The sequence below is a fragment of the Psammomys obesus genome, unplaced genomic scaffold, assembly GCF_907164565.1.
Source record: "Psammomys obesus unplaced genomic scaffold, mPsaObe1.curated_primary_1811, whole genome shotgun sequence".
Classification (NCBI taxonomy): domain Eukaryota; kingdom Metazoa; phylum Chordata; class Mammalia; order Rodentia; family Muridae; genus Psammomys; species Psammomys obesus.
Window position 1 is genome coordinate 433,253 of NW_026590062.1, and position 27,347 is coordinate 460,599.

A 27,347-nucleotide genomic window follows, 5' to 3' on the forward strand; every position below is an offset into this window, starting at 1 on the left:
CATGGAGAGCAGAGTCTGGAGAGGAAGGAACCCCTTCCCTTTACTTGAGGCTGCAGTAGAGAAGAGATATTCAGCAATCAAGGGGCAAATAAGACCTAGCCTTGGGGTCAAGCCAGGTAAGTAGCCCTGAGAAGTATCTGTTATGTAACTATAAAGAGAGCCACCATACAGGACCCATGTGTGCAACTCCAAACCTTCCAGTGCCTACACTGAAACAATAGTATCCCTCATGTGTATCCAAAATATTACAAGGAACCAACATAAGAAGTGTTAAAGAGACATTCTGGGGCTTCATCTAAGTCTCAAAGTCAGCAGTATAATTTACAGGAACAGTACATCCGACAGAGATGAGCAGCGTTTCTAGTGCTCATCTAGGGGCACATAACATGGGTGGTTTCTTTGAGACAATACTAAAAATCAAATATGTCTCAGAAAGTCCTAATGGGAAGAGGACAATGGCTAGCATCTTCTCCTCTACACCCTTGATACTTCTTTACAGTTGGGGCAGAGGAGGAGAAAAGGCAGGAGGACTGCAGGATCAACAAATGGGAGAATCAATGCAGAGCAAGGACTGAGTACTCAGAAGCCAGGTGCGTGAACCCATATAGCCATACACAGAAAGCACAAACAGTCAAGACTCAAACAGAACACTCATTGTCAAGAAAGTATTATGGTTGACCAAATGTCCTCTCACCTCTATGAAAGGTCTTGCAATTTTGGGTGCAATGGTTTCACTGACAGATGGTTCCTGAGAAAGCACCACAAATTCTTCAGCCTTCACAGGAAAGCCAGCATCATCCATGGGTGAGTAAACTTCAAACAGCTCCTGTATAGTTCGCTGAACACAAATAATAAGCACAATAATTTCCAGAAACAGACACAATCCTGTATCTGACCTGAGCCTTGGGCAGCATAAAACACACACAAGAATTATCCCTCATTAATGAATCCATATTTTAAAAAAAGGCCAGGTTGATATCAAATGTATTATCCTCCTGAGTGCTGAAGTACAGGCCTGTATTACCATATCTAATCGCTGAGTATTCTTAACATATTAAAAGTACCTGAGTTAAGAATGCCATCGAGTAGTCATTTCCTTGAGCAGCTACTTCCCGGATCAAATCTTTAGTTCCATTTTTTAACAATTTCTCTTCAATAGAATTGCCACTGACAAGCCTACAAAAGAAAAAGAGAGAGAAAAAAAGTAATAATATATAGATGAAATAAGTTATGTCACCTAGAAACACAAGCCAATACCAGACACAAGTGTCCAAATGGTAGCCAAAGAAGCAGCACCTACCTCCTGTGCTGATCAATGTCCACCACACCACTCTCTGTCAACCCCTCTCCAACCTTGACTCTTGTGAGCTCTGGAGTCTGTAGTACATCCCTCTGGCTGCTACCGTTTCTACCCCTAAATTCTATATTTCCCCCCTACATAGACATTCTCACCCAGCCCTGGACTGGGTGTCCTTTCTGACACTTTCGGAGCACAACAGGTAGACCTGACAGCTTCCCTGACTTCCTAGTTAGAGACTTTCAAAAGAGATCCAATTCTTAATTACATATGAACAGTTTGCATGTTCCCAGCAAACTGCTATGCCCAGAGGAAGTCTCAGGGTAGTACCCCTAACACGCCCCATCATCCATTGTCTATTATTTTTCTACAACATTCACAGTTTTGCTTTAAAATATTTTTTAAAAATTATATGTATATGGGTGTTTTGGCTACATGTATGTCTGTGTACCATTTGCATGCTTGGTGCCCATGAAGGACAGCAGGTGGAACTAGATTTCCTGAGACTAGACTTACAGACAGTTGGGAGCTGCTATGTGAGTGTTAAGAATTGAACTTGGGTCCTCTGGAAGAGCAGACATCTCTCCAGCCCTGATTATTTGTTATTCGGATGCTGAGTGCTAAAAGTCAAGAAAGAGTAAGTTAAACCATTTTTTAAATATTTATTTATTTATTATGTATACAATGTTGTACCTGCATGTACACCTGTATGCCAGAAGAGGCACCATATCTCATTATAGATGGTTTTGAGTCGCCATGTGGTTGCTGGGAATTGAACTCAGGACGTTTGGAGGAGCAGTCAGTGCTCTTAACCTCTGAGCCATCTCTCCAGCCCAAGTTAAACCATTTTAACAATATTTCTCACAGGGATAAAAACAACAAATGAAAATTTTCTGGAAGAAAAAAGTTCTAAGTAGAAACATGGAAACAAGTGACCAATCAAGGAGCACTGCTGTCTTGTCATAATAGGATGAGCTTTAGGAATATAAAAAAGCAGCCAGGTTCTAATTCATGACATAACACTAAAATAGGTTGCATTTCTGTCCACCTTTAGATTATAAGGACAGCAACAGTCTGCATGTAATGTACCACCTTACATTCACTTGATAGCGGCACATTCATAAAAGTGGGTGCGGTTGGGTTTTATAGCGCAGACTAACTTCAAACTCATGACTTTCCTGTCTAAGCCTCCTGAATGCTGGGATTTAAGCATATGTCACCATGTCCAGTATGAGTAACACTTTTTTTTTTCTTAATAAAAACACACAAACAACAAAAAAACTGCATGTGGTGCATGCCTGTAATCCCAGGACACTGGGAGAAAAGGCAGATGAATCACTGTGAGTTCAAGGAAGGAAGGAAGGAAGGAAAAGATGGATGGAAAGTTATAGTGATAAATCTCCTTCAATGTAGGTCCTGGAGATTAAACTCAGATAAATTAAAGGCAAATGCTTAATCAGCTGAGCTATCACATGGGCCCTGTGGGCAAATTTTTAACAGATATATTGTTGTACAATGTTGTCCTTCAGGCAAAATTGCAGCAATCTTCATCAGATCACCTGTGCCTGCTTGCAAAAGACCATCAGGAGTATTGATATCCTCTCAGTAAAATGAGCTGGGAAAGGAGGTTCCTCATCTTTGTATGCAATTCTGCGCTAACTGCGTATGAATGGGCTAGAGTACAAAGGCCCAGGGAAGGTGAGAAGAAGAGAGTCCATCTATGCAGTGATGCAGAAGTAACCATCCATTCTAGGCTGCTGCTTTGAAGCTGCCTACATTCCTGCAAGAAACCATTCATGCTCTATAAGCCCAATAAACTCTGCAATGTTTCCCAAGTTAGGCTTTGGTGGCATCAAACTTTGGCTTGTCTTTGGATGTTCTTTATAAAGAGGCAGATGGGAAGGAATTGTTGCAATACGTATTTTCATCATTGTTTGCTTTTCTAACCCCTTCCCCTAGGCAGCCAACACAAAGGCTATTAGAAAATGCTATTAGCCTGGGTGTACCGACTGGTCTTTCATGCATGCAGCATGAGGCACAATCCTGTCTGCCATGGCATATGCTAACACACAGTTGCTCCCTTTGCTAAGCAGCATGAGGAAGCTGCCTATGAATATGCTTTCCTTTTGTCTGCTCAGTAGATAGGAGTATGGCTGCATCCTAATGGATACTCCCTATTCTTGCTGCAATTAACAATGTTACACTATAGGGCAGATGACTTAGTGTGATGATGACAAGATAAAGGGCATAGCACTTTTTCAGTAAGTCTTCTCGAACTGCTTTCAGAAGTGCTGAGGCAATCCCTGTGGCCCATAGATATGGCAGCTTCCATTTAGTAGACTCAGCGTCTCTTTGATATGCTGCCTGTTTGTAGGCTGAAAGGTGTATTTATATTCAACCTGAGTATCATGCTACCTCACAGTGGGCTGGATCTTCTTCGTGCTGTGACACTTGAAATTGACTATTCAAATTCCTAGGCCCTCTTTATGCCCACTATTAAATAAGAGTACCTTATTTTTCAACTTATGAAACAGATCTGACCTTTGCCCTAAGAACTGCAAAGCATTACTTCCATTTTATCATTTACCTGTTTAGTTTACATTTCTTGAAAATACTGGGAGACCTTTGACACTTTCTATGAGCTGTCAATTCAAGTCTACAATATTCAATTCAAGCTGTCAATTCAAATCTACTATATTCTTCAACACAAAATCTGGAGCCCATTTATCTTTTGTTGTGCTCCTTAGGAAACAGTGGCCCAGCTCCATTCTCTCAGAGACAGCTAAGGGTATAGCACACCACACACAAACTAGTACTGTATTACAATAATAAACAACACCCAGAAATTTAGAAGCAGCCATGGGGCCCTTCTATCTTCCCAATTACCCATGAATGGCTACCAGTGACAATTTATATGCCTGAAGATAATGAAACATGTAAAAATCTTTCAACAGATACTTTGTATTTTATATTACAAACCAAACATAAGCTGTGCTCTCCAGGTGCTCTAAAACAGGTGTAGCACACGAGCACTGAACACTAGGAAAACAACAGCAGGCCTGAGCCACACAATATTACAAATTCAAGCCAACGTCAAGTATGAAGATCAGACAGAATAGCAGTACTTGAAACATGTCTAAAAGGAAAATAACTCTCACAGGTATGCAGGAACTTTTTAAAATTCAATGGCAGCATAGTACATCTGGCTCTACCTCTTATCCTGTGTTTGTTACTGAGTTCCTGCACCCATACCTTCCACAAAACTCATTATGTGCACCTCTATGAGTTGGCCAGGATTGTCATCACCTGTATATGTGGATGTCCTTGCACCTCCCAATTCTATCACACCACTCCTGGGCCTTGGCGTCCATAACTGGATTTAAGTCATTGTCATAAAACACCACAGTGTCAGCCTCAACAAGATTTATGCCAGTGGCACGGCTGTGGGTGGAGAGAAGGGCACAGAAAATCCGCCTGTCTCTGTTGAAACTCCTCATCAGCTCCTGAGAGGAAACAAAGTGCTTTGGTTAACATTTCTTGAGAATACTGGGAGACCTTTGACACTTTCTATGAGCTGTCAATTCAAGTTATTTTTTAACAGTCCAATTTGTTCCATTTATAACATCTTACTCTGGCTCTCCTTCATACAAGCAGCAACTTCTATCCATAGCATCTCAGTGTCATGTTTAGACAATACAGGCATCATGCACATAAGATGCCATGTCCTATCATGCCCTGGCACTTGCTGTCAGCCCAATCTGTAGGCCCCACAAGAAAGCAAAGTCTTGCTAGGGAGGGAGCTGTGCTTTCTTCTCTATCCTCAGGCAATGCCAGGGCACTCTACAGACAAGAAGCCCCTGGAGTAAGGCTGAGGAAGTAAAAAAAGATCTCTCTAACCACTTAGTACAATGAACTGTGATGAATGTGAGTACTTCTCTTCTGTAATTATTTCCATGTAAAAATAGAACTAAAGTTGACTAACCCTCTCCCTTCAAATAACAACAACTACACTATTATAAAAAAAAAAAAAAAACAAAAAAAAAACAAGATCTTTTCTATCTGCTGTATGCAGTGTAGGAACCTTGTATTTGCTTTAAAACATAAAAAGAGCAACTAAAGCGTTGTCAAGAACACTGTTTTTGTTTTTCCCACTCTGGACCCCTTGTACTATATACTCAGGCTTGTACTGAGACACTTCTGATAATTTTCTGGTCTGTCATTTGGAGTTGTGAAGACAGTTGTGGTTCACTGACAAGGCACAGAACTCTGTATTTCCTTCTGCTGAGTATACACTGTGTTACTGGTCATAGCTTATCACATACACTTCTACAGTGAACAATTCTTTGTACCAATCACTCGGTGAGTGAAGCAGTATTGCTGCTGTGTGGAAGTCCTGGATGGGAATCACTACATGAAGTGTTTATTTATCTCTGAGTTTGGCAACCCATTTCTGAAGGGTTATGCTATAAAGAGGTTCCTACCAGCACGGCATATTAACCAAATGTTAAAAATTAGCAAATATGGTAAACAAAAACATAGAAACACTTTTCAATTTGCATTTCTTTGTAAGTTAGTCTAAAAAGCAGTCATATCTTTGCTACATAGCCATCTCTTAACCTATACCAGTACTATCCCAAAGTGACTAGAGATTACTATTTGTCCTGAGACACCTAGGACCAGACACCCAGCTGGTTAACACACTTGTTGTGTGTGTGTGTGGAGTCAGTCTGGAGTTCAAATATGTTCTTAATGCTACCTCTTTTGCAGAATGGGAAGTGGAGCACTGACCTCACAGCTGTAGGAAATGAAGTTTAAATCCAATGATCTGGGGTCATACCATAGAATCCCCATGAAAGGAAGATCATTTCTTACCTGCCGTTGTTCACTGTTAGCATTTTCATCAATCCGTACATAGGTGAGATAATGAAAGTTCAAGAACATCTCTAAAATGTCCAGCATAAGAATCATCTGAGATAAAATCAGCACTCGACGTCCTTCAGATTTCAGTTTCTGTAGCAGGATTGCTAAAGCTTCTAACTTCCCTAAAAAAAAAAAAAAAGAAAGAAAGAAACAGCAAGAGTCTTGCATTCCAGAACAAGTGTTATCTCACTTCACAAACTATGCCAATGGGGTCTGTCATACCTGAGTCAAACTGTACCAGCCTCAGCTCCGGGAACTGCAGTGAGCGCAGTGCTGTTAGCTGCTGCAGCTGTCGGTGGTAGGGGCCGGTGTGCTCCTTCAGGCAATGTTTCAGAGCTCTCAACCTGCTGCTATATAGTGAGGATGGCCTCGCCACCCACAGGGAGGGTGGTGTAGCCACCACTGGAGGAATCACACAGGCCACCCTGAGAAGCAAAAATCATGTGTGGTCACTATGTAGTACCCTGGACCCTCTGGGAACAGTGAGGCTTCTGGGCAAGGACAGAATCCTCTGACAGTGTGACTTGTCAGGTGTGCAATAAAACTCCTGATTCTATCACTGCAAGTCAATATAATTTTTTACAGCTGAAGGACACAACTTTAGTCAGGATAAATCTAAATGATCAGTGTAAAGCATTCTCCAGACCATAGCCACTGGCTTAGATTTTCTTGCTGGGACTCTTAGAACAGAAGTAAATTGGCTCTGGATATAAACTTTCTAAATGCTACAGGTGACATGTAAGTAGAAGGGGCCAGACCCAGGACACGCTGCAGAAAGAACAGCAAGGCCATGACTAACCTGACACGACTGGCTAACCTCCAGTCATTTAGACTAGAAAGCCCTCCTAAGCATCAGCTGAAGCTAGTGTGTATATATATTATATATATATATATATATATATATAATTTATTTCTATTTTATGTGCATTGGTGTTTTTCCTGCAAGTATGTCTGTGTGAGGGTGATGCCAGATCTTGATGTTGCAGACAGTTGTGAGCTATTACCATGTGGGTCCAGGAATTGAACCTGGTCCTCTGGAAGAGCAATCAGTAATCACTGAGCCATGTCTCCAGCCCTGAAGCTCAGCTTTAAATGTTATTTACTTACACACACACACACACACACACACACATATTTATATTTATATATTTTTTTTAGACTCATAACTCTAGGTGGCCTGAAGCTCATAGATATCCATCTGCTTCTCTTTTCCTCCCCAGTGCTGGGATTAAAGGTGTTAACTACCATAACCAGCTATCTTTACTTTTACTTATGTTTATGCTTGTGTGTCTATGTACGGATTTGTGCATACGCATTCAGTGCCTGGAAAAGGAAGAAGACGTCAGGTCCCCTGGAACTTCAAGGATTTGTGAACTCCTTAACACAAGAGCTAGGAACCAAACGGGTCCTCTGCAGAAAAAATATTGGATCTTAACTGCTTAGTTATCTCTCCAGGCTCTCAAGCTAGATCTTGGTGGTTTGCTCCCAAGTACATCTCTGCTAAAGTGGCCATCTCTGTGAAGTGATGTAAAAAGACAACCAGCAATTCAAAGATAAACAAGGGCATGAGAACAAATGGCTGGAAATCTACCACACAGCCTGGGAAGGCCTGGCACAGGCTGGCTCCCTGTCCTTTTCCTCATTAATTCACTGGTAACTCAAGAGACCAATGTTGAGACTAGTCTCTGCATACTGAACTCGGGCACTGGGTAATCAAGGCCTCTCCTTGGACAAGGATTAACAATGTAGTTCAGCCAGCTAAAGAAAATGACCCTGAAGCTGAGCCTGGAGACAGGGCTAGGGCATACAGAGAGGGAGGGTAGTCACAACAGCAGCACACATATCAAGGCCCAGGAGGAACAGTGTGGACACCTGTGGTGCCAAGCCCACTGGGGCTGCTCTATTAACTTGTTCTTAATTCTATTCTTCAATATCCCTGAGTAACATATGGCTAGTTTCATGGGTCAGTTTTCTTAAAAAGCCAGCTAATAACCTATGAACCATGCCTCCGGTCCCAAAAGATGTAGACCTGAAACATTGCAAACCCCCAAGCAACTCAAAAAGACAACCTGGGGGAAAGCAATTGGAAATAAAAACAGCTATTTAAAAAAAAAAAAAAAAAAAAAAAAAAAGCAAAGAATGAAAAAACTAGAGGATGTGGTAAATCATACTAGCATTTGAGGAGGTGGCAAGAGCATCAAGGCAAGCCTAGGTTAGCTACACAGAATTGGAGTACAATCTGAACTACGTGAGATGCAAAATTAAAAAGAAAAAAAGAAAATTTCTGGTGTGCAGCAAAGTGAAGGAACTAAAAGTAAAGGGTAAAAATATTTACCTGCATACACTAACTCACCTGTCAAGAACATCTTGAAGAGATTCTTGACGCTGACTCAATGTCAAAATCAGATCACCTTTAGTTTTTGAGGGTGACATATAACAGTTTGCTGCTTCCCAAGGTTCCTTTCCAAGATTGCTATCCAAAGACCAGCACAAAGGCCTCTTCCTTCTGCCAGGTAGGGAACAAATCCTCAGCAAGTCTCTGCCATACACTGGAGCCTGGGAACAGCGCCGCTCATTGATAAAATGCATCTGATCCAACCGTTCCTTCAAAAGTCTGCTCTTTTCCTCCTTGATCAAAAATGTCAGAAAAACAAAAGCAAAAACATTTGAGAAAATCATCTGACTAACTGCTTTGGGGACACATTCATTTCAACATCCATGGCCTACTTCTATAAAACTACTGGCAGAAAATATGAAGAGGCAAGAGAACAATCTCTCTCCCAAAACATAGAGGAAAAGACAAAGCAAAATGAAGAAGACAGAACCTCAGTATCTGCAGTCAGAAGCCTATCTCAATTTTTTCATTGCGAATGAGTGTGCATCTCTGACACTCATAAACTGAAAAGGATGCATAGGAGCCTTGGGTGTCACACAAAAGCTTCTGAACTGTGCACTTGCCATTGTGTGTCCTTGCATGTAATCCTTACCTGGGTTGGCCCCGCAGCAGGAGAAGCTGGTTTAGAAGCCAGCCCAGGTTCTCCAACAGCCATAGCACTCACTGCTACTCGACCGGGAACACCAACTACAAATGTAAAAGCAAACAAACAGCAGAAGGGGATGAGGGTGAAGTTTAATAGAAGAGCACTTGCCTGAAATGCTTGAGGAGTTCCATCCCCAACATCCTTGAGCTTCCTGCTCACAAATCAAAAAGCAAAAAGGAAAACCAACATGCAATGGATCCATTCTTACAGGTGGACTGCCTGGCCAATGTATAGAAGCTGGCTCCTGAAATCCCAAGAAGATAAAAGGAGCTGGCTCTAAGAGACTGGTGCATCAAAGCTATGTCCAGAACTGGAGTCAAGAGTGTTCTGGCACCGAGAGATCACATACCTGTCCCACATACCCTCCTCAGTCCTGCACTGGCAAAACACCACAGGTTATCAGCACAGAATAAGAACAGCTCCTTGTTTGCCCACGAATCAAACCCACCCACCAGCTCTAATATACAGAGGATATACAGGTAAGGACTGGTCCTTAAAGAAGCTGGCAGAGAAAAGGATAGAAGCTGAGAGTCCAGCAGACTTTGGGAATACAGAAGTGTACAAACCCTGCACCAAGTATATGGCTTTACTCTCAGAAGGCTGTGGGTACATTTGCTAAATATTTTGTGGTTCCCAAAGCTTCTTTCTTAAAAACAAAACTGTGTGTGTGTTTAACTTTATGTATCACCATTTTGCGTGCACATATGTATGTGTTCCACACGTGAGCCTGGGCCTGCAGAGATCATATGGGGATAGCAGATTCCCTGGGACTAGAGTCGTAGATGTCTGTGAGCCACCATGTGGGTGCTAAAAAACAAACCCCAGGTCCTCTGCAAAGCAACAAGTGTTCTTAACTGATGAGCCATCACTCTGACCCCTAAAGTTTTTTATTAGAAATGAATAATGGGATTTTGTCAAATTCAACCAGTACATTTGAGAGCAAAAGAAAGAATAAACCTTCATGTTTCTTATAAACAATACGTAAAAATAATAATAAAAAAAGAGCAAAATAAAGAACTGATGTCATGATGTGTGTAGAAACCAGACTATCACAAATAAGGCTTTGACATGCAGAAGGCCCATGGCCAGAGATGCATGATCCCTGTCCTACCAGTCACTCCAAAAAAAAAAAAAAGATTAAGAAATTCTCACCAAGTCTCCTTCCTGTTCAGAATACCCTACCTTGTGGGGTCAAGGGTACAGGGCTGGGACCACTGGTTGGGGGCTTGCTTCCCAGGGTGCCATGCACAGCGCCTGCCTGAGACACAGTCTGCATCACCACAGGGCCTGGGGCTCGCAGGTAGGGCTGCCCAGGAGCTGACACGATCTGGAGTACACTACCTGCAATCACATGTCCACCAGGGGCATCAGTAACAGGTGTATGCACAACATAGCTACAGTCCAGCCACTTCCAAATGGTATAGAAACTAATGAGTCCATATACTGCACACACAGTCACATTTACACAAGCAAATACATGCACAGCTCAGTAACCGATGAAGGAGGAAATATTCTGAAAATCCTAGATGGAGACAGAAAATCATCTGAGGAGAATCTGCTCTACAACAAATCAAAAAAAAAAAAAAAAAAAAAAAAAAAAAGGAAAAAAAAGACCATTAACCATGCACATAACCAGGCATATATTCATTGAGGACCACAGCTGCCCTGTGAGGGTCACAGAAACATTCACAAACCCATGCAGCCATTGTCAAAAGGATGAAAAACTACCACAAAGAGTTGGACTTAAGCCCACGTGCCTGTAACTCTGTGACTGCTCTTCAAGAGTCTGCCACTTTTCTATTATGTGTGCCTAAACCTTACCAACTACATTCCTGGGTGGCCCTGAGTCTGAGATCCCAAACCCCATGGAGAAGCTGTCATCCAGCCAGAATCCAGGGCAGTGTCTTTTGGAGAGACTTCTGAGTGGGAAGCAGGGAAGCTAGTAATGCCATAGAAATCTGTGAAACTGTAACCTGAAGGCAAGCAGTGAAAGATAACCTGGTGTTGGACGCAGCTAAAGAAGCTGCAATTGTTGCCTCATACCACTCAAGATTAATTTTAAGGAACTATTCAAATTTTACTACCTCCTTTCCTTTGAAAGCAGTGACTACATGTTCTTAGCCAAAGGTCTGAGAGGTTTGGATCCAGGAATTAAAATTACAACTAGCACAAATCTTGAAGTCTCGGATACTTGAGAGGCTGAGACAGGAGGACAGCATTGTCTCAGAAGTTACAGGTCAGCCAGGGCAAGATAGTAAGAACCCAATTGATAGGAACATAGACAGATAGACAGACAGAGCATTTCACCTACATAAATCACCTGTCTTTTGGCATTTTGGGGAAATTTTGACTCACATACATATTAACACATTTCTACTCTAACTTAGAAAAGAGAAAACTCTTTTCAAAGAGAAGATGGTATTGATTTTAAAAAATGAATATCACTTATTTAGGGCACTGCCAAGATGACCCATGAATGTCATCTCATCATTCCTCAACAAGCCCTGAGGTGAGACTTGTTAAAGCCACTCCTGTGTGAAGAACCTGAAGCTCGCAGGGGCCTCCCACTTTTTACCCTGCTACCCAGACAGGTTCTCAAGTGCAGTGCTGAAAGTGCCATACCTCTGTCCTTGTCAGCATTAGTATCAGCTGGTTATCTCTTACCTTGCAGCTGCAGAGGCTGGCCTGCTGTAAGCTGCCGCAGCTGGCTATGTGACAAGGTAAACTTATTCCCCTGGAACTGCAGTGTCACAGGTGTCTCTGGCTGGGCAACACGGCTCTGTGGCCCTGCAATGGACGCCAGCTGAGCTATTTTCACTACTTCCCCACCTGTTAAAACACAGAAGAAAAGCTCAACTAACAATACTTGGAGTGAAACCATTGACAATTGTATAACAAACACTATAAATAATGACATACTATACTCTACAGTGCCTATACTATACTCAAGTGTCTTCAAAACACTAGTTAGGCATTGCTATCATTTTAAGAAAAGTTATTTTAAGACAAAAGAAAAAATTCTATTAAGTATCAGACTTCAATGATTAATTTATTTAATCACAATTGGCAGGGACTTTCAATATCAACTACTACTCATCAAACTATTAAGGAATATTTTTACTTTTCTCTCCAAATAATAAAAGAGAAAAAGAACAGTAAATATCAAAATTATCAGAAATCTATTTGCATTAAACTCTTCTGATGACTTAAAAAATTTGGAAAATTATGTGTCCCACGAATACGATCAGATCACCAACATAAAACAAACTTTAATCATACATGCTTTTTACTTAAGTCTACGAAAACTTAAATAATTAAGTCAGACATAAATTTCTGAGTTTATATTAATTCAAATGAACTCATAGGATTTGATATTACATATTACATATCAAATGACCAGAAGCTTACAAGACTGTTTACCCAATAGGTCCTATCCAAGTTCAAACCTTTCCCAAGAAAATCCATGCCAGGGTTAGAAAAGGTGCCATAAAGAGAACAATTAGTAAAGACTAGCAAACTACCTGAAGATGTCTTGCACACAGAATAACTGTGCACAGAAAGAGAAAAGGAAAACCAGAGACAGAGAGTTATACATAAACACTTCAATCTCCCATCAGCCCTCCTAGATGACTAAAGCCAGCTGAACCCCTCATTTCACACACTACTATATGTTAAGTCCTCCCATATTAAATATAACTGTCATCACCCACTGAAACATGACGTATATGCAGCTTTCTCCTCTCATGTGACCGCCTAGGACAACCACTCTACACTGCTGGCCAATGGGACTCAAAAGTTTCCCCTGATGCTTTTCTTTCCCTTCCCAGTTTTTCAAAAAGTCCTCAATGTGACTTTGTTATATAGCAAATAAGAAACACTTATGACCTATAGTATTTTAGGTTGGCATAATTTCCACAGTAGGCTGGAAAATGGTCTACAGATTTGGAAACTGCTAATCCCATTGCTGGCAGTACAAAATCCTGAGCTAGGAAAAAACAGTAATGCTGTTTTAGTCACTGACTTGTTGAGAAACATCTCTTTTGAGGAAGTATTCATCCCAAGTTTAAACTTGGAAATACGTAAGAAACTAAAAAGAGCTAATAGTGTCCAGAAACCTAATGCTAATGCACATGGTCTTCCTACTTGCCCTCAGTGTGGACCTTGGCCGGCATTGGACAGACCTGTGGCTAAAGCTAAGTGAAGGTGCTAGCCCTGACACCAGTGCAGCACAGGAGGAAAGCAGAGCTGCTTGAATGGGGAGGAGAAAGAGTAAGACAGAGCAGGGCCCTGGACAATGACTACCAGCAAGGCCCCACCATGACAGGCATCACGCTCCAGGCCTGGACTGAGGAATAGACAGAGGCAGTGGACAGCAAAGGCTCTTCAGACATCCCGTGTTCCTGACACACTGCTCCAAGGCAGTGAGAGCAGACTCTGGACAGTAAGGCCACTTACTGGGCAAGCGGGCCTGGGCCTGCGAGGTAAGCACCAGCCGCTGGGGCGGTGCACTCTGCCCGGCCACCAGCGAGGGGGCCTGGGGCGGGGGCAGGGGTGGGCCTGGGGTGGAGGCCTGGACAGCAGTCTGAGCCCGCAGTTTCGAAGGATGGGCTGGGCCTGCTGCTGTGCTGGAGGTCGAGGTGGGTTGGTGTCGAGGCGCACCGACGGAAGCCTGAGAGTTCTGAAACGGGGCTGCTGCTGCTGCAATCAATAAGGTTGTTTTGTGCAAAGCTGTTAGAGGTTCTTCATAACAGGCAGTATTTTACAACCGAATGTTAAAGAAATTACATAAACATTTCACAGTCTCTCAAATGAGAAGCCCAAGCTTAGGAAACAAACATGGAGGGGCTGGTACAGTTCTTAGGTTGAGAGAAACTTGAGGCTCCCTATGAGCTGACAGAACACATAGGACACATATCCTGGACTAGATACAGGGCTGTCAAATGCTGCCAGCTGTTAGAAAGCACTCTGTAAACACGCAGAAGCACTGCTCTCAGCTGTACAGAAATCTTGCACTGCTGTTCTCAGATGAGGTTACAAGACCACTTCTAGGTCTTTCCCTGCCTCTTTAACATAAATAAAGCTAAAACAATACTATCAAATGCAGCAGGAAGGCTCAGAACTTTGCTGAACAACCTTGATATACTTAAAGAAAAATACTTTTCAGAAGTCCCATCACCTGCTCAGCTAAAGTGAGCAGGGAAAACCCAGCATAGGAAACAAACTCTATATCCAGGCACAGTGTTGCATGCCTGTAAATCTCAGCACTCCAAGGACTGGAAGCAGGAAGATTGAGAGTTCTAGAGCATCCTGGGCTATGTAGTGAGATCCTGTTTCAAAAAAAAAGAGAGAGAGAGAGAGAAAGAGAGAGACAGAGAAGAAAAAAGGTACCTTCAGCTCATCACATCTGTGCTGGCACCTTTGTGGGCCCTTTGGAGGTTTCCACAATCTGAGCAGTGACTATAATGCTCAGTAAGTAGGCCAGGAACAGAGTGCTAGTAGCTTTCCCAGTCTTCCACGAGAAAGAGAAAAAAAAAAGAAAAAAAAAAAAAAAAAAAAAAGCTGATTATGTAAGGTACCTTTTGTATCTGGGTTGGCAGAAAATGTAGCAATTGGTGGCCGTCCTCGAACCTGGCCCTGTGGAGCAGTAGTGGCCGTGTTGGTGGCTGCCATCCGAGGTGGATGTGTGCTGGGGAATGGCACGGTGCGACCCTCCGGCTTCTGGCCATATTGCACAGGCTGAAATAACCTAGATGCCCATTGGCCCAAGCAAAAGACATACAGCATCATCAGACTGCACACAGCATGGGTTCTATAGGACTACCTTTCAGAGACCAGCTGGTAACACAAGCTAAAGAAGTATAGTGGAGGAACAAAAGGAACTACAAATACAGTTGACAAGAAGTTTGCATCAAGCCTGTGGGAACTGCTGACAAACTCTGCATTCAAAAGTTGTATATCTTAAGTGGTAACACGATACCGTTTAATCTTAATTTTTAGGTATATGTCAAAGTATGTTAAGAGAAAAATACCTCTGGCATGTAACAACCACATTATAACTGTAACTATATTACAGTTTTGAGTAAGAGCAAAGAAAAAGCAAATTCTCTAGTAGTACACATGTGACAAGATAGCCTATGAAATGGACAGAAATGGCAGCAGCTGGTAAGGTACACAAAGTGCCCAGCTAGGCGGCTGATTCTAGTGTGATGACACACTAGAGCTCTGTGTATGAGCTCTGTGACTAGAAAATGGAAGAACAAACAAGGAACTGGCCATAGAAACCTCTTAGCAAAGCCCCAGGTACATCCAAATGGATGGCCTTGTCTGTATTCACCAGCTATAGGCTTCTTGTATGGGTCTGTCAGACCTGAGCTGAACTGCTCTGGGAAGCCAAGTCTGAAAAAAGTTTGAAGAATGGGACTCTTTATTTCTTAAAAAATAACTATTTTCTGTTTCCCTTTTTCACCCTATCACAGAATTCTACTTCTTTCTTATCACTGGGTTTAGTTTGTTCAGAAGCATTTATATCCTGATTTTATCATCCATCTCTCCTGCATCATGATATCCCTCACTCCAAATCATTTATATAATTGTATTTTCACGTTTGTTTTGTTTTTTGTTTTTCAAGACAGGGTTTCTCTTTGTAGCCCTGGTTGTCCTTTAACTTTGCTCTGTAGACAAGGCTGGCCTCAAACTCAGAAAACTTTCTGCTTCTGCCTCCCAAGTGCTGAAATTAAAGGTGTGTACCACCACTACCCTGCTATCTTGTCACTTATAAGAGCAATGACTTCACTATTGTTGAGTGGACCCCATGTCTGCCCTTGTTCCTGACCATAAGCATACACTGCATTCTTCCTAGTAAGATGTCTGACTTGGCCTTGTCAGTTACTGCTACATCAGACAGCACGTTGTTCTCTGCCCTGACATACCCCAAATCCTAAAGCTTACTTTATTAAAAGTAACCAAGAAATATCACTCTCAGGATTTGCTGCCTCTGTTCAAGTGCCTCAAAAACATCTTCAAGAACACAGCTTCTTATACCACCTCTGACTGCCTAGGTCAGCTAAATTGCTCATGCCCACACATCCTTGGAGCAGTAGACATGCCAGATGAGCCACATGCTGCTTCTGACCCATCCACACACCTGCTGGCCTTGAGCTTCACTGCTGCTGGCCGGGCTGATGGAGGGGGTGAGGCAAAGACTTCCTCCATGAGTTTCCGAGTCACTTTTTTCTTAGACAGTAATTCAGCCTCGTGGCGAGTGATTTTATTCTCTAGCCCAATGAGATCAAATATAGAAAGATCGGTTTCCTTAGAAGAAAAAGAAATAAAGAAAAAAAAAAATTCTGTAATAGGTGGCAGAGGAAAACACCTGACCAAGAGTCAAAGCCTGCTAAGAATCAACTGAGGAAGTTCTGTTTATATGGTATGGCAAGCCCTCTCATGCTTGGGCTAGGTAAGATCACACCCCCTCAGAGGCCAGATCTCCTTTCACAGCAGGACAACAGCTATTTGGGCCCTCCCAGCATCATGTGAACAGATATTGAGATAACCTGGAACAGCAGAGGAGCAGATGAAACCAGAGAGTCATCATCCAAACAGTGCAGAGACAAACAGCAATCTTCCCCACGAAAGGGGAAGGGCAGGTGTGGGCTCCATGTGCTGATCGCTATGTAGGAGTGACCCCTGTAATGCCTATTGTGATGACCCAGTGCTTCACAGAGTGGAACTAGTCAGATTCATGACCATGACCCTGGCAAAAGCAAGTGCACTGGTTTCCACAGCACCACAAATGTGTATTTCTCAGAACTTGAGAAAACAAGAAAGTAGCATCACACTGAAGAGGTTGAAAGACAAAAAGAGGGTCATGGAAGCCCTAATGATGCTAGGACAAATTAGGTAGTTCAGCTGCAATGGCATAGTTGACAGCTCCTTAAAGAGGTAGATGGAGTTGCTATGTGAGTCAGCAATTTGACTTGAGGTACACTCAGAACAATGAAAATCCAGCCTATAGGAATGTTATCAGCTATACTAACAATAGCCAGAGATTGAAACCATCTAGGTATCCATCAACTGATGAAAGGATAGACAAAATGTGGCCTTTCACAAGAAAATACTACCCAGCCCTTAAAAGGAATGACATTCTGACATAACACATTGATGATGAACCTTTAAAATACTCCAAGTGAGAGAATCCAAATACAATTCTGTGTGTGTGACCTGTCCAAAACAGGAAGGCCCACAGAAACTAAACAGAAGGAGCTAGAGCAGTGAGTAGTTTTCAACCTGTAGGTCGTAACCCCTTTGGGGAGGGGCCAAATGACCCACTCACAGGGTTACCAAAGATCACTAAAAAAAAAAAAAAAAAAAAAAAACACTGGTATTTACATTACAACTCATAATAATAGCAAAATTAGTTATGAAGTAGCAACAAAATAGTTTTATGATTAGGGGTCACTATAACATGAAGAACTGTACATAGCATTAGGAAAGCTGAGAATCCCTGAACTGGAGAGAAGAGGGGTTGGAAAGCGATCCCATGCAACCATGTAGATTTTATCTAAAAAGTGCTAGAAATTCTGTACTATCTTTCTAGGTCCTCTACTTACCTTCCATAATTCTCTCTCCAGAACTTTGAGAATTAAAGAGGCTGACCGATACTGCAGAGAACCTGCTGCATAGGAGGAGCCTGGTACCCGCGGCTCTACCAGCCCAGGATGGTTGCAGATCCGCTGTAGGCGTGTCAGGACACTCAAGACACTGACAAAGTGCCCACTCTTCAGAGCTTCCTGAGTCCTGCTCATTGAGAAGAGGAAGATTTCAGGATCAAGGGCTAATGTATGTTCATTATCCAGTCTCATCATCAGTGACTTTCCTAACCTCAGAAAACATAGGAACTAGCAAGGTTTCTGAAGACTGGGTTAATAAATTAGTTATACTGCACATTCAATTCTACATTCCTGTATGGGTCTTTATGGAGTCACTACAGAGTCAAGGGGTGGGTACAGGCCAAATTTCAGGTGACACAACTTCTCAAGGAGAAGTCCATTCCTTTATAAAGGGCCATGTCTCAATAACATCAGGATAAGTGCCCTGAAAGAGGAGTAAAAGCATACAAGGTATGGTTTGACATGTGAAAGGAATCATTAAGCCAGAAGGTGAGATGAGAGTACCCTCGAAAGCACATCCCCTGATCCTTCAAGGAGAGTACAGTAGTAGATGAGATGCCAAGGAGACCATAAACCAAACCTTGCTGCAGTAGCAGACAGACTGAGACCCACAAGGCACACTAGGACCAGGGAGCTGCACCATGGAATAGAGCTCTTGACTGAGGAAAGTGGCTCCCAAAGCAGAGCAGAACATTTCCAGCACTCCAAGGCAGGTAGTAAAGAATGACATATCTGGAGAGCTTGAGAGAAGGATAGAGAACCATCATGAAATGACTGCAGGTTCCAAACCCAAACAACTCATGTAAATGATACCGAGAAAGAGCTGGGCTCAGGAGGAAGCCTGAGCTCCTTGTGGGAAGTGACAGCTTAGTCACTCCAGGGGCAAAGTAGGTGTATATCAGAGAAAGGTGAGGCTCCTGAGAAACACTGCCAGCAGGGGATGCCACAGTAAATCTAGCATGGATAACAGAAAAGCCAAACACAGGCAGCTTGGAATCCTGTGATAAGGGCCTCTGAACAGGACTGGGCACAAGAAAAGAATCATGAGCAAGACAGAGTGACTGTCCATATAGCTTTGGAGAACAGAAATAGAACAGAACATAGATAAGACGTGTTTAAAGCAGTTACCATGTTTGGCTTTCAGTGGGCTAAGATTGGGATCTACTTCCCTGACTCCAAGAATGTTAGACATTTCCAGTGATGGGGTGGGGATGACCAGGTGCAGGTAGAAGCAGGTAGGAGCAGAAAGGAAGCTCATCCAAGAGCCAGAATTGGTATTCCTATGCATCTGGACAGTGTAAATGTGGAAATCAGGGCCTATCTCAGGTTTTTGTCTGGCAGTCTAATGGTCTACAGAAACCTGTTTCCTAAGGGCAAAAATGGGACCAACGTGCAAAAAGGCTTAACACACTACCCTTTGAATTGTGACTCAGAAATGGAAGAAAACATGAAAAGTCTCACTGCCATTCTACTCAGAGCAGTTGTCACAAAACCAGCCAAAGATCATTAAGACAAGATGTGCTAGATCCAATGCCATGACCTACCACACCTCCACAACACATGACATCACTCCCAAACACAAGCATCTCACTTGGTGGCATAGTCACAGATCAAAACAAGCTAAACTCCCTGAACAATGACTTATCAGAGGACAACCTAAGGAATTTAAGGGTAACTAAGCTGTGTTCCCTTGTCTGCTGGTGGTGGCACTTGAACTCCACAGAAGGGCCAATTTCTTCCCAAAAAAAATTACTTCTCACTAACTAGAACTAGCACATCACTAAGGTCAACAAAAGATGTTAACATTTTGCTGAAATATCTGACAGAAACCAGTGTTATAGTAGCAACATAACTAAGTATTTTCTGCTTGTGTAGCTTCCAGGGTATAGAGGTTGATCACAGTAAATGCTATGAGGGCACAATCACTGCTCCTACTGCAGACATGATAGGCTATGTGTCTCATTACCAATATAGTTTGGCAAGGACTGCATCAGAAATGGTGTAAAAATAAGCAGCCATCCATTCTTATACTCAGTCCCAAATTTTGCAATAAGCCTTATAAACATGCTCCAGCAATGCCAAATTATTTCTTGAGGGCATCAAAAGAACCACAAGGTACATTGAGAACTTTTGAGATATATTACATTTCTTAAAGGCTCACATACAGCCTGTGCTCTGCAAACAAAAAGGAGCAAGAGGCTGACCAGGTTCTACTTGCTTGTCATGAATGGGCCTTGTGCCCCACTGCCTCCCAACCTTTGTACACAGCTCTGTCCACAGCTAAGTCTTCTGCCTACAGCTAAAGCAAGAACTTACAAAATAGCTTTGGGTATGCCTGCTCCAGAGTACCCTACAGCACCGCATTAAATTCTCACCCAGAGTGGGAACCTGTAAACCAAGTGAGACTAGCCTGATGAACATGCCATGTTCCACAGGCCATGTGAGGTCATAACAAACACAAGTGATTCTTCTCAGCTGCCTTTAGAGTCAAGAGTGTCTAAGTACTGAGCACTACCAAGTTTAAAACTAAAATTTGTTTCCATGTTTTTTCCATTTATTTTAAACACATGACACCACAGAGAAAAAAAGAATCAAGAGCCACAGAGAGGATTCAGAGGGTTCAAGTTGACAAAGAGAGCTACCAGGCAAGAGCTGGGGGATGACCTGTTTAGGTCACAGGATACTATAACATGACATGGATACTATGCCTCACTGGGTTTCCTCCCAGAAAGACCATACTGACCTGGTGGAGCAGTGGCTTCAAAAAGAAAGCTGGTCAACCAGTTGAGTTCACACTAACTATCCATGCTAAAACAAGCAGCAGAAGCAGCAGGCAGTGAATAGACATCAAGCTACATAAATGGCAGGTGTGCAGTGTAAGCATATCTAATGGGAGAGTAAGCCAGAGGTAAGAGGAAATGTTCTAGAGACTGCAAGAGCTCCTGGATGCCTCAATGATATGCACACTTACTGAGGCAATAGCATGTATCTGCTTCTTACTGCTTAGATGCACTTACCTAGGCTGTAGGATAACATCCTCGTACAAGGCTTTCTGCCGACTGGAAAGGCGGCACTTCAGCACATGCTCATACTTCCTGCTCAGCTGTTTCTCCACATCTCTCTTGGTTCTCCTCAAAATGAATGGCTGTGTGACCTGGAGAAAATAATAACCATTCTTCTCCCCTATATGCTATGGTGTATTTAGCAGAAGGCAGATATGCTTTAAATGAGTCAGCTGTAGTCACAGAAGCAAACATACCCTGTGTAATCGTATGACCATTTTGTGATAGTAATCCTGGTTTTCCTCATTGGGAGCTTTCAGGGGGAAGTTCAGGTAAGGCCTGGAGATTCCAGGAATGAGAAAGTGCACCATGGTCCAGAGCTCCAGGAAAGTGTTGTGCAGAGGCACGTCAATCAGAAGCAGGCGCTGCTGGCTACATACAAAATGAGACAGTGTTGGACTCTGAAATACAGAAAGAAGCTACATAACTTTTCTTTATGGCAATGTGTGATGTGAGTGGAGACAGAAGTTCTATATATGCCTTTGGGGAACAGACAGGCACACTAGCATGCACAATGGCATGCACAGCACTAAGGGAAGGGGACAGGAGTCATAGGCAGGCAGACCTCTAATTCAAGGCCAGCCTGGTCCACATAGTTAGCTCCAAGATAACCAAGATAGTGAGACCCTGTCTCTGAAAAAAGTATTGAAGGGGGCTGGAGAGATGGCTCAGATGTTAAGAGCATTGGCTGCTCTTCCAGAGGTCCTAAGTTCAACTCCCAGAAACCACATGGTGGCTCACAACCATCTAGATCTGGTGCCCTCTTCTGGCACACAAGTATACATGCAGACAGAACATTGTATACATAATAAATAAATATTTTTTAAAAAGATTGAACAAAGGGACTCTGTGTATCTTACACCCAACATGCTGTAACAAAGAGGAGGAAAACTTCTTTTCACTAAATTGATATATGTATATAATTATTTAAATTTAAGAAGAATCCTAAGTAAGAACACTTAGAGAGATTTGGAGAGGACAGAACACATGACTATGGTCAGACCTCTGCAGCTTGAAGATGGCTTCCCAGTGCCGCTCAGTCATACCCTTCACCCGCTGCATTTCATCAATGACAAGGCATTTCCAGTGCACCCTTGAGAAGGCAGTGTAGCCTCGGAAGAACTGTTTATAGGACGTGATGCAGATGTGGAAGCTATTGGGCTCAGTCCACTCCTGTAATACAAAAAAAAGCCTCTTATCTCCCTGCAACCATGTGTAGACTACTGGTGGGCAATCAGGTTCAGTCAAGCTGTACACATCACCAGCAATCCAACCCATTCTTCACAACAACTACACAAGAAAAATTTCAAAATATTATTCTCTGTTCTTCCAGAGCCTAACAGTCTTTATTGACAAATTGGGCTGCTTTCAAGGCACTAGAACATTGTCACTGGGAAAACAGATTGACAGAGATGATCCTGGCTTTTATAGTGTATAATCTAAAAGGTCCAAAAATAAAATAAAATAAAATACAGATGTATAGTGAAATTTTGAGTTTCTTAAAAAAAAAAAAAAAAGGGGGGGAATCTTATGTGGATATGTTTTTTGTTTTAATCACAGGTGTAAGATGTGGGGCTGCTTCAGATTATCCATAGCAGCTGACTATAATGTGTCTTGTGCTCTGGCAAGGGCGTGATTTTACCAGCTCAAGATAGTTGACATTTGGAATTCTGGGTTCTCTTGAGGAGGTATAAAGTGCCAGAGCCGAGACAGCCTGTGAGGGCTGCCCCTGCTTGCTGCTTTTGCTGTTGGGTTGATGCCGCTAAGAGGTACTTGCCCAAGGAGCTTGGCACTCCTAATCAGCAGGAAGTAGCCTGAGATCAACAGCCCCTTTCCTCTATCATTCTTTCTCTCCTACCTCATGTTGATGGGTTAGAAGGTATAAGGCTAGTGGAGGGATGTAGGTAAAAAAATGCAATAAAGTAGCCAAAAGTTACACAGGTATCTACATTGCAGCTAACTACAATGAGATTTCCAAAGCCAGCTGGAGAAGGAGCTGTGGCCTAATGCATGCCCTCTAAAATTCATGGTGAACTGGCTCCTGACTGTGGCAGCATTGACTTGATCCTTCCCAGTCCCCCAGAATGAGTCCATTTACGAAAGGGTAGCAAAGATCCAAGTGAAACCCTTCTGAATTTCTACCCTCCCCTATGTAAACATATCGCAAAAAAAGTATCATCTTGGTGCTGGAGAGATGACTCAGAGGTTAAGAACAGCAACCAATTCCCAGCAACCACAAGGTGGCTCATAACCATCTATAATGAGCTCTGGTGCCCTCTTCTGGTGTGCAGGCACACATGCAGGCAGAACACTGCATAAATAATAAGTATTTAAATCTCTTTTAAAAAAAAGTATCATCTTAGAAATTGAAACCATGCCTTCATCAGACACCAAACCTTTCAAAACTTGGTTGTAGGTTACTGATCTCTGCAACTCTAAGCAATACATTTCTACTCTTTATAATTATCTTCTCTGTAGTGTTTTTTTTTTTTTTTTGGGTGGGGGGGCATGCTGCCTGTTTCTATTTTACAGCAGGAGAAAAAGACAAACACATGGTAAAAGAGAAAATGCACCTCAAGATTCAGCCTTAGTAAATTTTACTTGACATAAATACCATCTAACAGTAATCAAATGACAGATACTGCTCTATATACACTTTCACTTGGGACCTGGCACTATTAAGTACTGGGGGCCAAACAAAACGTGTATCTGTTACAAATATTCCTGTGACTAATCCAGAGAAATCAGGCAGTCTCAGATACTCCTCTAGGCTTGTGAAAATCAACACAGTCTTGAGGTAGGAAGCACTGCATTCTCTCTCCAGAGAACTCAGTTCTGAACTATTTTCCTTACACTACTGGGAACTCAACTCAGGGCCCATACATATCAAGAAAGCACTCTATTACATCTGTAACCCAAAAGTAAAATGGGGTCGCATGTTTAAGCCGCTTTTTCCCAGGGAACTGGGAGTCCATCTTGTGTCCTCTCTGCTTCAAGGGACTCAAATTCAAGAACCAAATATAGGTTTGATAGCTTACAAACAAAAAAATATCACTGATACATGGTAATCACATTAAGCAGCATGTAATCGTACTCAAGTGGCTAAAGCAGGAGGATCGAATGGTTGAAGCCAACAAAAGGAGATTCTATAGAAAAATTAAGATGCTGGGCACACTGGTGTGTGCCTGTAATCCCAGCACTCGAGAGGCAGAGACAGGCAGATCTCTGTAAGTTCGAGGCCAGCATGGTCTAGAAAGCGTGTCCAGGACAATCAAGACTACACAGAGAAACCCTGTCTCGAAAAACCAAAATAGGTTTAGCTTTATTTCATGCTTAATTATTATTGTGGGACATGTGTGAGATATGTCTATGTAGTTGTGTATACAGCACAAAATGCCTACAGAGGTCAGAGGACAATTTTGTGGAGTTGGATCTCTCCTTTATACTTTCACGTGGTCTCTACGGATCAAAATTAGGTTGTCACGCTTGTGTAGCAAGTGCTTTTTTTTTTTTCATCTGCTGTACCATCTCTTTGGCCCCGTATATCGTATTTAAAAGATGCTTGGCTAAAGGCATAGTTCATTGGCACACCTCTTGTCTAAGATGTGAAACCTGGGTGCATGCCCAGCACTGCAAAACAGAGAGAAAGAAAGAGAGAGAGACGAGAGAGTGACGGGGAGTGGGGGGGTAGCACTACCTGTCTTTTTGCTTTGAGTTCTCTGTGGCTGCCAACATAAGAAAGAGTTTTGAGGCCAGGACACCAGCGTTTCAACTCAAGTTCCCACTTGAGTATGTTACAACTCCTCATGACAACAAGATGAGGGCCCCAATTACCTATAAAAGAAAAAAAAAAGCTGTGAGATCTGGTACCTAAAGCTGAGTCTGATCAGAAGCTTATTAAGTATGTGGCCTCCAAAGAAAGCAGAAACCAAGGAAACCAAAACTATCCTCCAACGTAATTAATCACACTGCCCAGAATAGGAGCAGGGGTGTCCCTCATGCACTATGACAGGGGTCAGGCTCTCCAGAAACACTGCTGAAAAGAATGGACACAAATAAAACCAGGATCCACTGACAGCCACATGAACTTCTATCATAAGCCTGAGAAAGAACTCTTGTTTGGCATTTGGGAGGCACTGGTAGGCCGAACTTTATGAGTTCTAGGTCAGCCAAACTGTATAGTGAGACCTTATTTCAGAAAACAAACTAACAGCAACAAAAAAATAATTCTGTCTATGGCAAGCAACTCCCCAAAACAAGAAAGCTGCTGACGTGGGACCTCGGGCCTTGATTCCTAGAAGAAAGCACCTTGTAAGTACAAAAACAGATACGCACCTCCTTAGGTACCCACTTCTAAGAGAAGCATACTCAATTTACCCAGTGATCAAACTTTGCCTCAACACTGCATTTTACAAGTCAGTAAGTAAACTCAGAAGGCAAATTTAAATTTCTGTGCCATAAATAAAATAAATGCACATAAGTGTCAAAGACAGAAATGGTTAGTTTTAAGATAAAGCTGCACTTCATGTATCTGTGGCCATGGCTGAAGCATTGCTACTGATTTTGAAAAGGAATAGCTCAAAAGAAAAATGAACCACTGTTACAACTGAAGTTTCAGAGAAAAAAACTTAGCAGAAGTGTTGGCATAATGTTCTTTTGGAATGTATACAATTTACCCTTGTTCACTCAAATACTGATTTCTCTACCCCACTATCTGGTTTCAAGTCAGACACTGCATTGTGATACTTACTGTAAGCATCACCTGTCTCAAGTTTGTGTAAATACGCAACCATTTGTTCTCTCTTTTGTCAATTAAACAACAAACCAGCCAGTGCTATACAATGGAGAATATACGGTGGGACATCCTGGCCCGGAGAGGGGAGAAGGAAGCAAGTGGAAAGAGAGGAGAGCGGAGTCGGCAGGAGAGGTCTTGGAACCATGTGGAGAGAGACCTAAGATATGACTAAACGCAAGTATAGCTGAACGGTGAAAGCTGAGTGGTAGGAAATTATGTGGGCTTGGAGGTTTAGGATGAAATAACTATTGCCCAGCATTGTGCTCTAATTAAATAAATCCCAGTCTCGGTGTGGTGATTTGGGTATACAACTGGTTTAGGAATAACTGCTGATTAACTAAAAGTTAAATCAATAATAAATATTAATAACCATGAACACAGAAGTCAATAAACTTTATTTTTCCTTGTTGGTGGTGATTCTAGAGATCAAGCCAGGATCTCTCTAAACACTGGGAGGAAGAAATGGCTATTTCAGAAGACCCAAGTTTGATTCCGTGCACAAACTTCAGGTGTCTCACAACTGCCTGCCTATGTCTTCAGCTCCAGAAGGATCTAATACCTCTGCACTCACAGACACATACATGTACACATAATTTTAAAAGTAAAAACTACAATTTTTAAACACCCTTTTAAGTAAGGAAACATGACCAAACCCAAAACTGCATTCATTCTAGAAAGTAAAACAGGATTAGAAACCTTAGGGGTTAGAATGATGGCTCAGTAGTTAAGAGCACTACTACTTTTGCAGAGGAACCAGGTTTGATTTCCAGCATTGCAGGACACAGATGACTGTAACTCCAGTTCCAGGGGATTCAATGCCTCTTCTGGCTCTATTGGCACCAAGCAACCGCATAGTACACAGACATTCATATAGGTAAAACACTCATACATGTAAGATAAAATAATGAGTAGGGGTCTAGAGATATGGCTCAGTGGTTAAAAGCGTGGGTTGCTCTTCCAGAGGTCCTGAGTTCAATTCCCAGCAACCACAGAAGCCCTGTCAAAAGGAAGGAAAAAAAAAAAAAAGGAAGGAGAGAGGGAGAAAGGGAGGGAGGGAGAGACAGAAAGAAAGGAGAGACAGACAAGACAGACTTGGTGACACTAGGCCCAAAACAGAAACACTCAGTCTTAGAGAGATTAGGAATAAAAGGGACATACCTAAACATAATAAAGACAATTTAAAGAATGCCAATAGCCAACATCAAATTACATAGAGAGAAACTCAAAGCAATTCCAAAATCAGGAACAAGGATGTGAAGTGGAAGTTTCTGGTGTCTTTGAAGACTCAGTTGTGTCATGTAATGTTTTGCTAGAAGCTTGTGAGAGGGCATGAGATGTTTTGCTGAGAGCTATCTGTGCTAGGGGCATGCCAGCTGAAAACATCCATGGGTGGATTTTGAGGAGAGGAGATATAGAAGCTGACTGATAGTGAGACAGATAGTTTCTGAATCGAAATCACTGTGCTAGTCTTAGTTCTTGGATACTTCACTTCACACAGAAAAACACTCCAGAGAACGTCTCAGGGTAATCCAACTGAGTCTTGTGGCTTTCACTGTCTTACAA

The 27,347-nt window shown here is 42.3% G+C and overlaps 1 protein-coding gene and 1 non-coding gene across 6 annotated transcripts in view; both read right to left on the reverse strand.

Moving 5' to 3' along the window:
- Ep400 (E1A binding protein p400) overlaps nucleotides 1-27,347 on the reverse strand; it is a 107,107-nt gene that overhangs the window by 24,487 nt on the left and 55,273 nt on the right. For 3 of the 5 annotated variants that reach the window (XM_055605727.1, XM_055605726.1, XM_055605725.1), the window contains 17 exons: nucleotides 24,687-24,823; nucleotides 21,993-22,162; nucleotides 21,187-21,361; nucleotides 20,945-21,081; nucleotides 17,868-18,054; nucleotides 16,403-16,569; nucleotides 14,835-15,004; nucleotides 13,714-13,956; nucleotides 11,923-12,087; nucleotides 10,441-10,599; nucleotides 9,205-9,299; nucleotides 8,571-8,845; nucleotides 6,440-6,642; nucleotides 6,170-6,339; nucleotides 4,604-4,800; nucleotides 1,065-1,176; nucleotides 695-838 (listed from right to left, as the gene is read on the reverse strand). In XM_055605727.1, coding sequence (XP_055461702.1) covers nucleotides 695-838; nucleotides 1,065-1,176; nucleotides 4,604-4,800; nucleotides 6,170-6,339; nucleotides 6,440-6,642; nucleotides 8,571-8,845; nucleotides 9,205-9,299; nucleotides 10,441-10,599; nucleotides 11,923-12,087; nucleotides 13,714-13,956; nucleotides 14,835-15,004; nucleotides 16,403-16,569; nucleotides 17,868-18,054; nucleotides 20,945-21,081; nucleotides 21,187-21,361; nucleotides 21,993-22,162; nucleotides 24,687-24,823 — 2,906 coding nt within the window. The remainder of the gene's footprint in view (nucleotides 1-694; nucleotides 839-1,064; nucleotides 1,177-4,603; nucleotides 4,801-6,169; nucleotides 6,340-6,439; nucleotides 6,643-8,570; nucleotides 8,846-9,204; nucleotides 9,300-10,440; nucleotides 10,600-11,922; nucleotides 12,088-13,713; nucleotides 13,957-14,834; nucleotides 15,005-16,402; nucleotides 16,570-17,867; nucleotides 18,055-20,944; nucleotides 21,082-21,186; nucleotides 21,362-21,992; nucleotides 22,163-24,686; nucleotides 24,824-27,347) is intronic. The other 2 variants (XM_055605729.1, XM_055605728.1) reach the window with 1 other exon arrangement.
- Nucleotides 5,042-5,174, reverse strand: LOC129676188 (small nucleolar RNA SNORA49). The gene has a single exon (XR_008720045.1). It is a non-coding gene; the product is annotated as a small nucleolar RNA SNORA49 (small nucleolar RNA).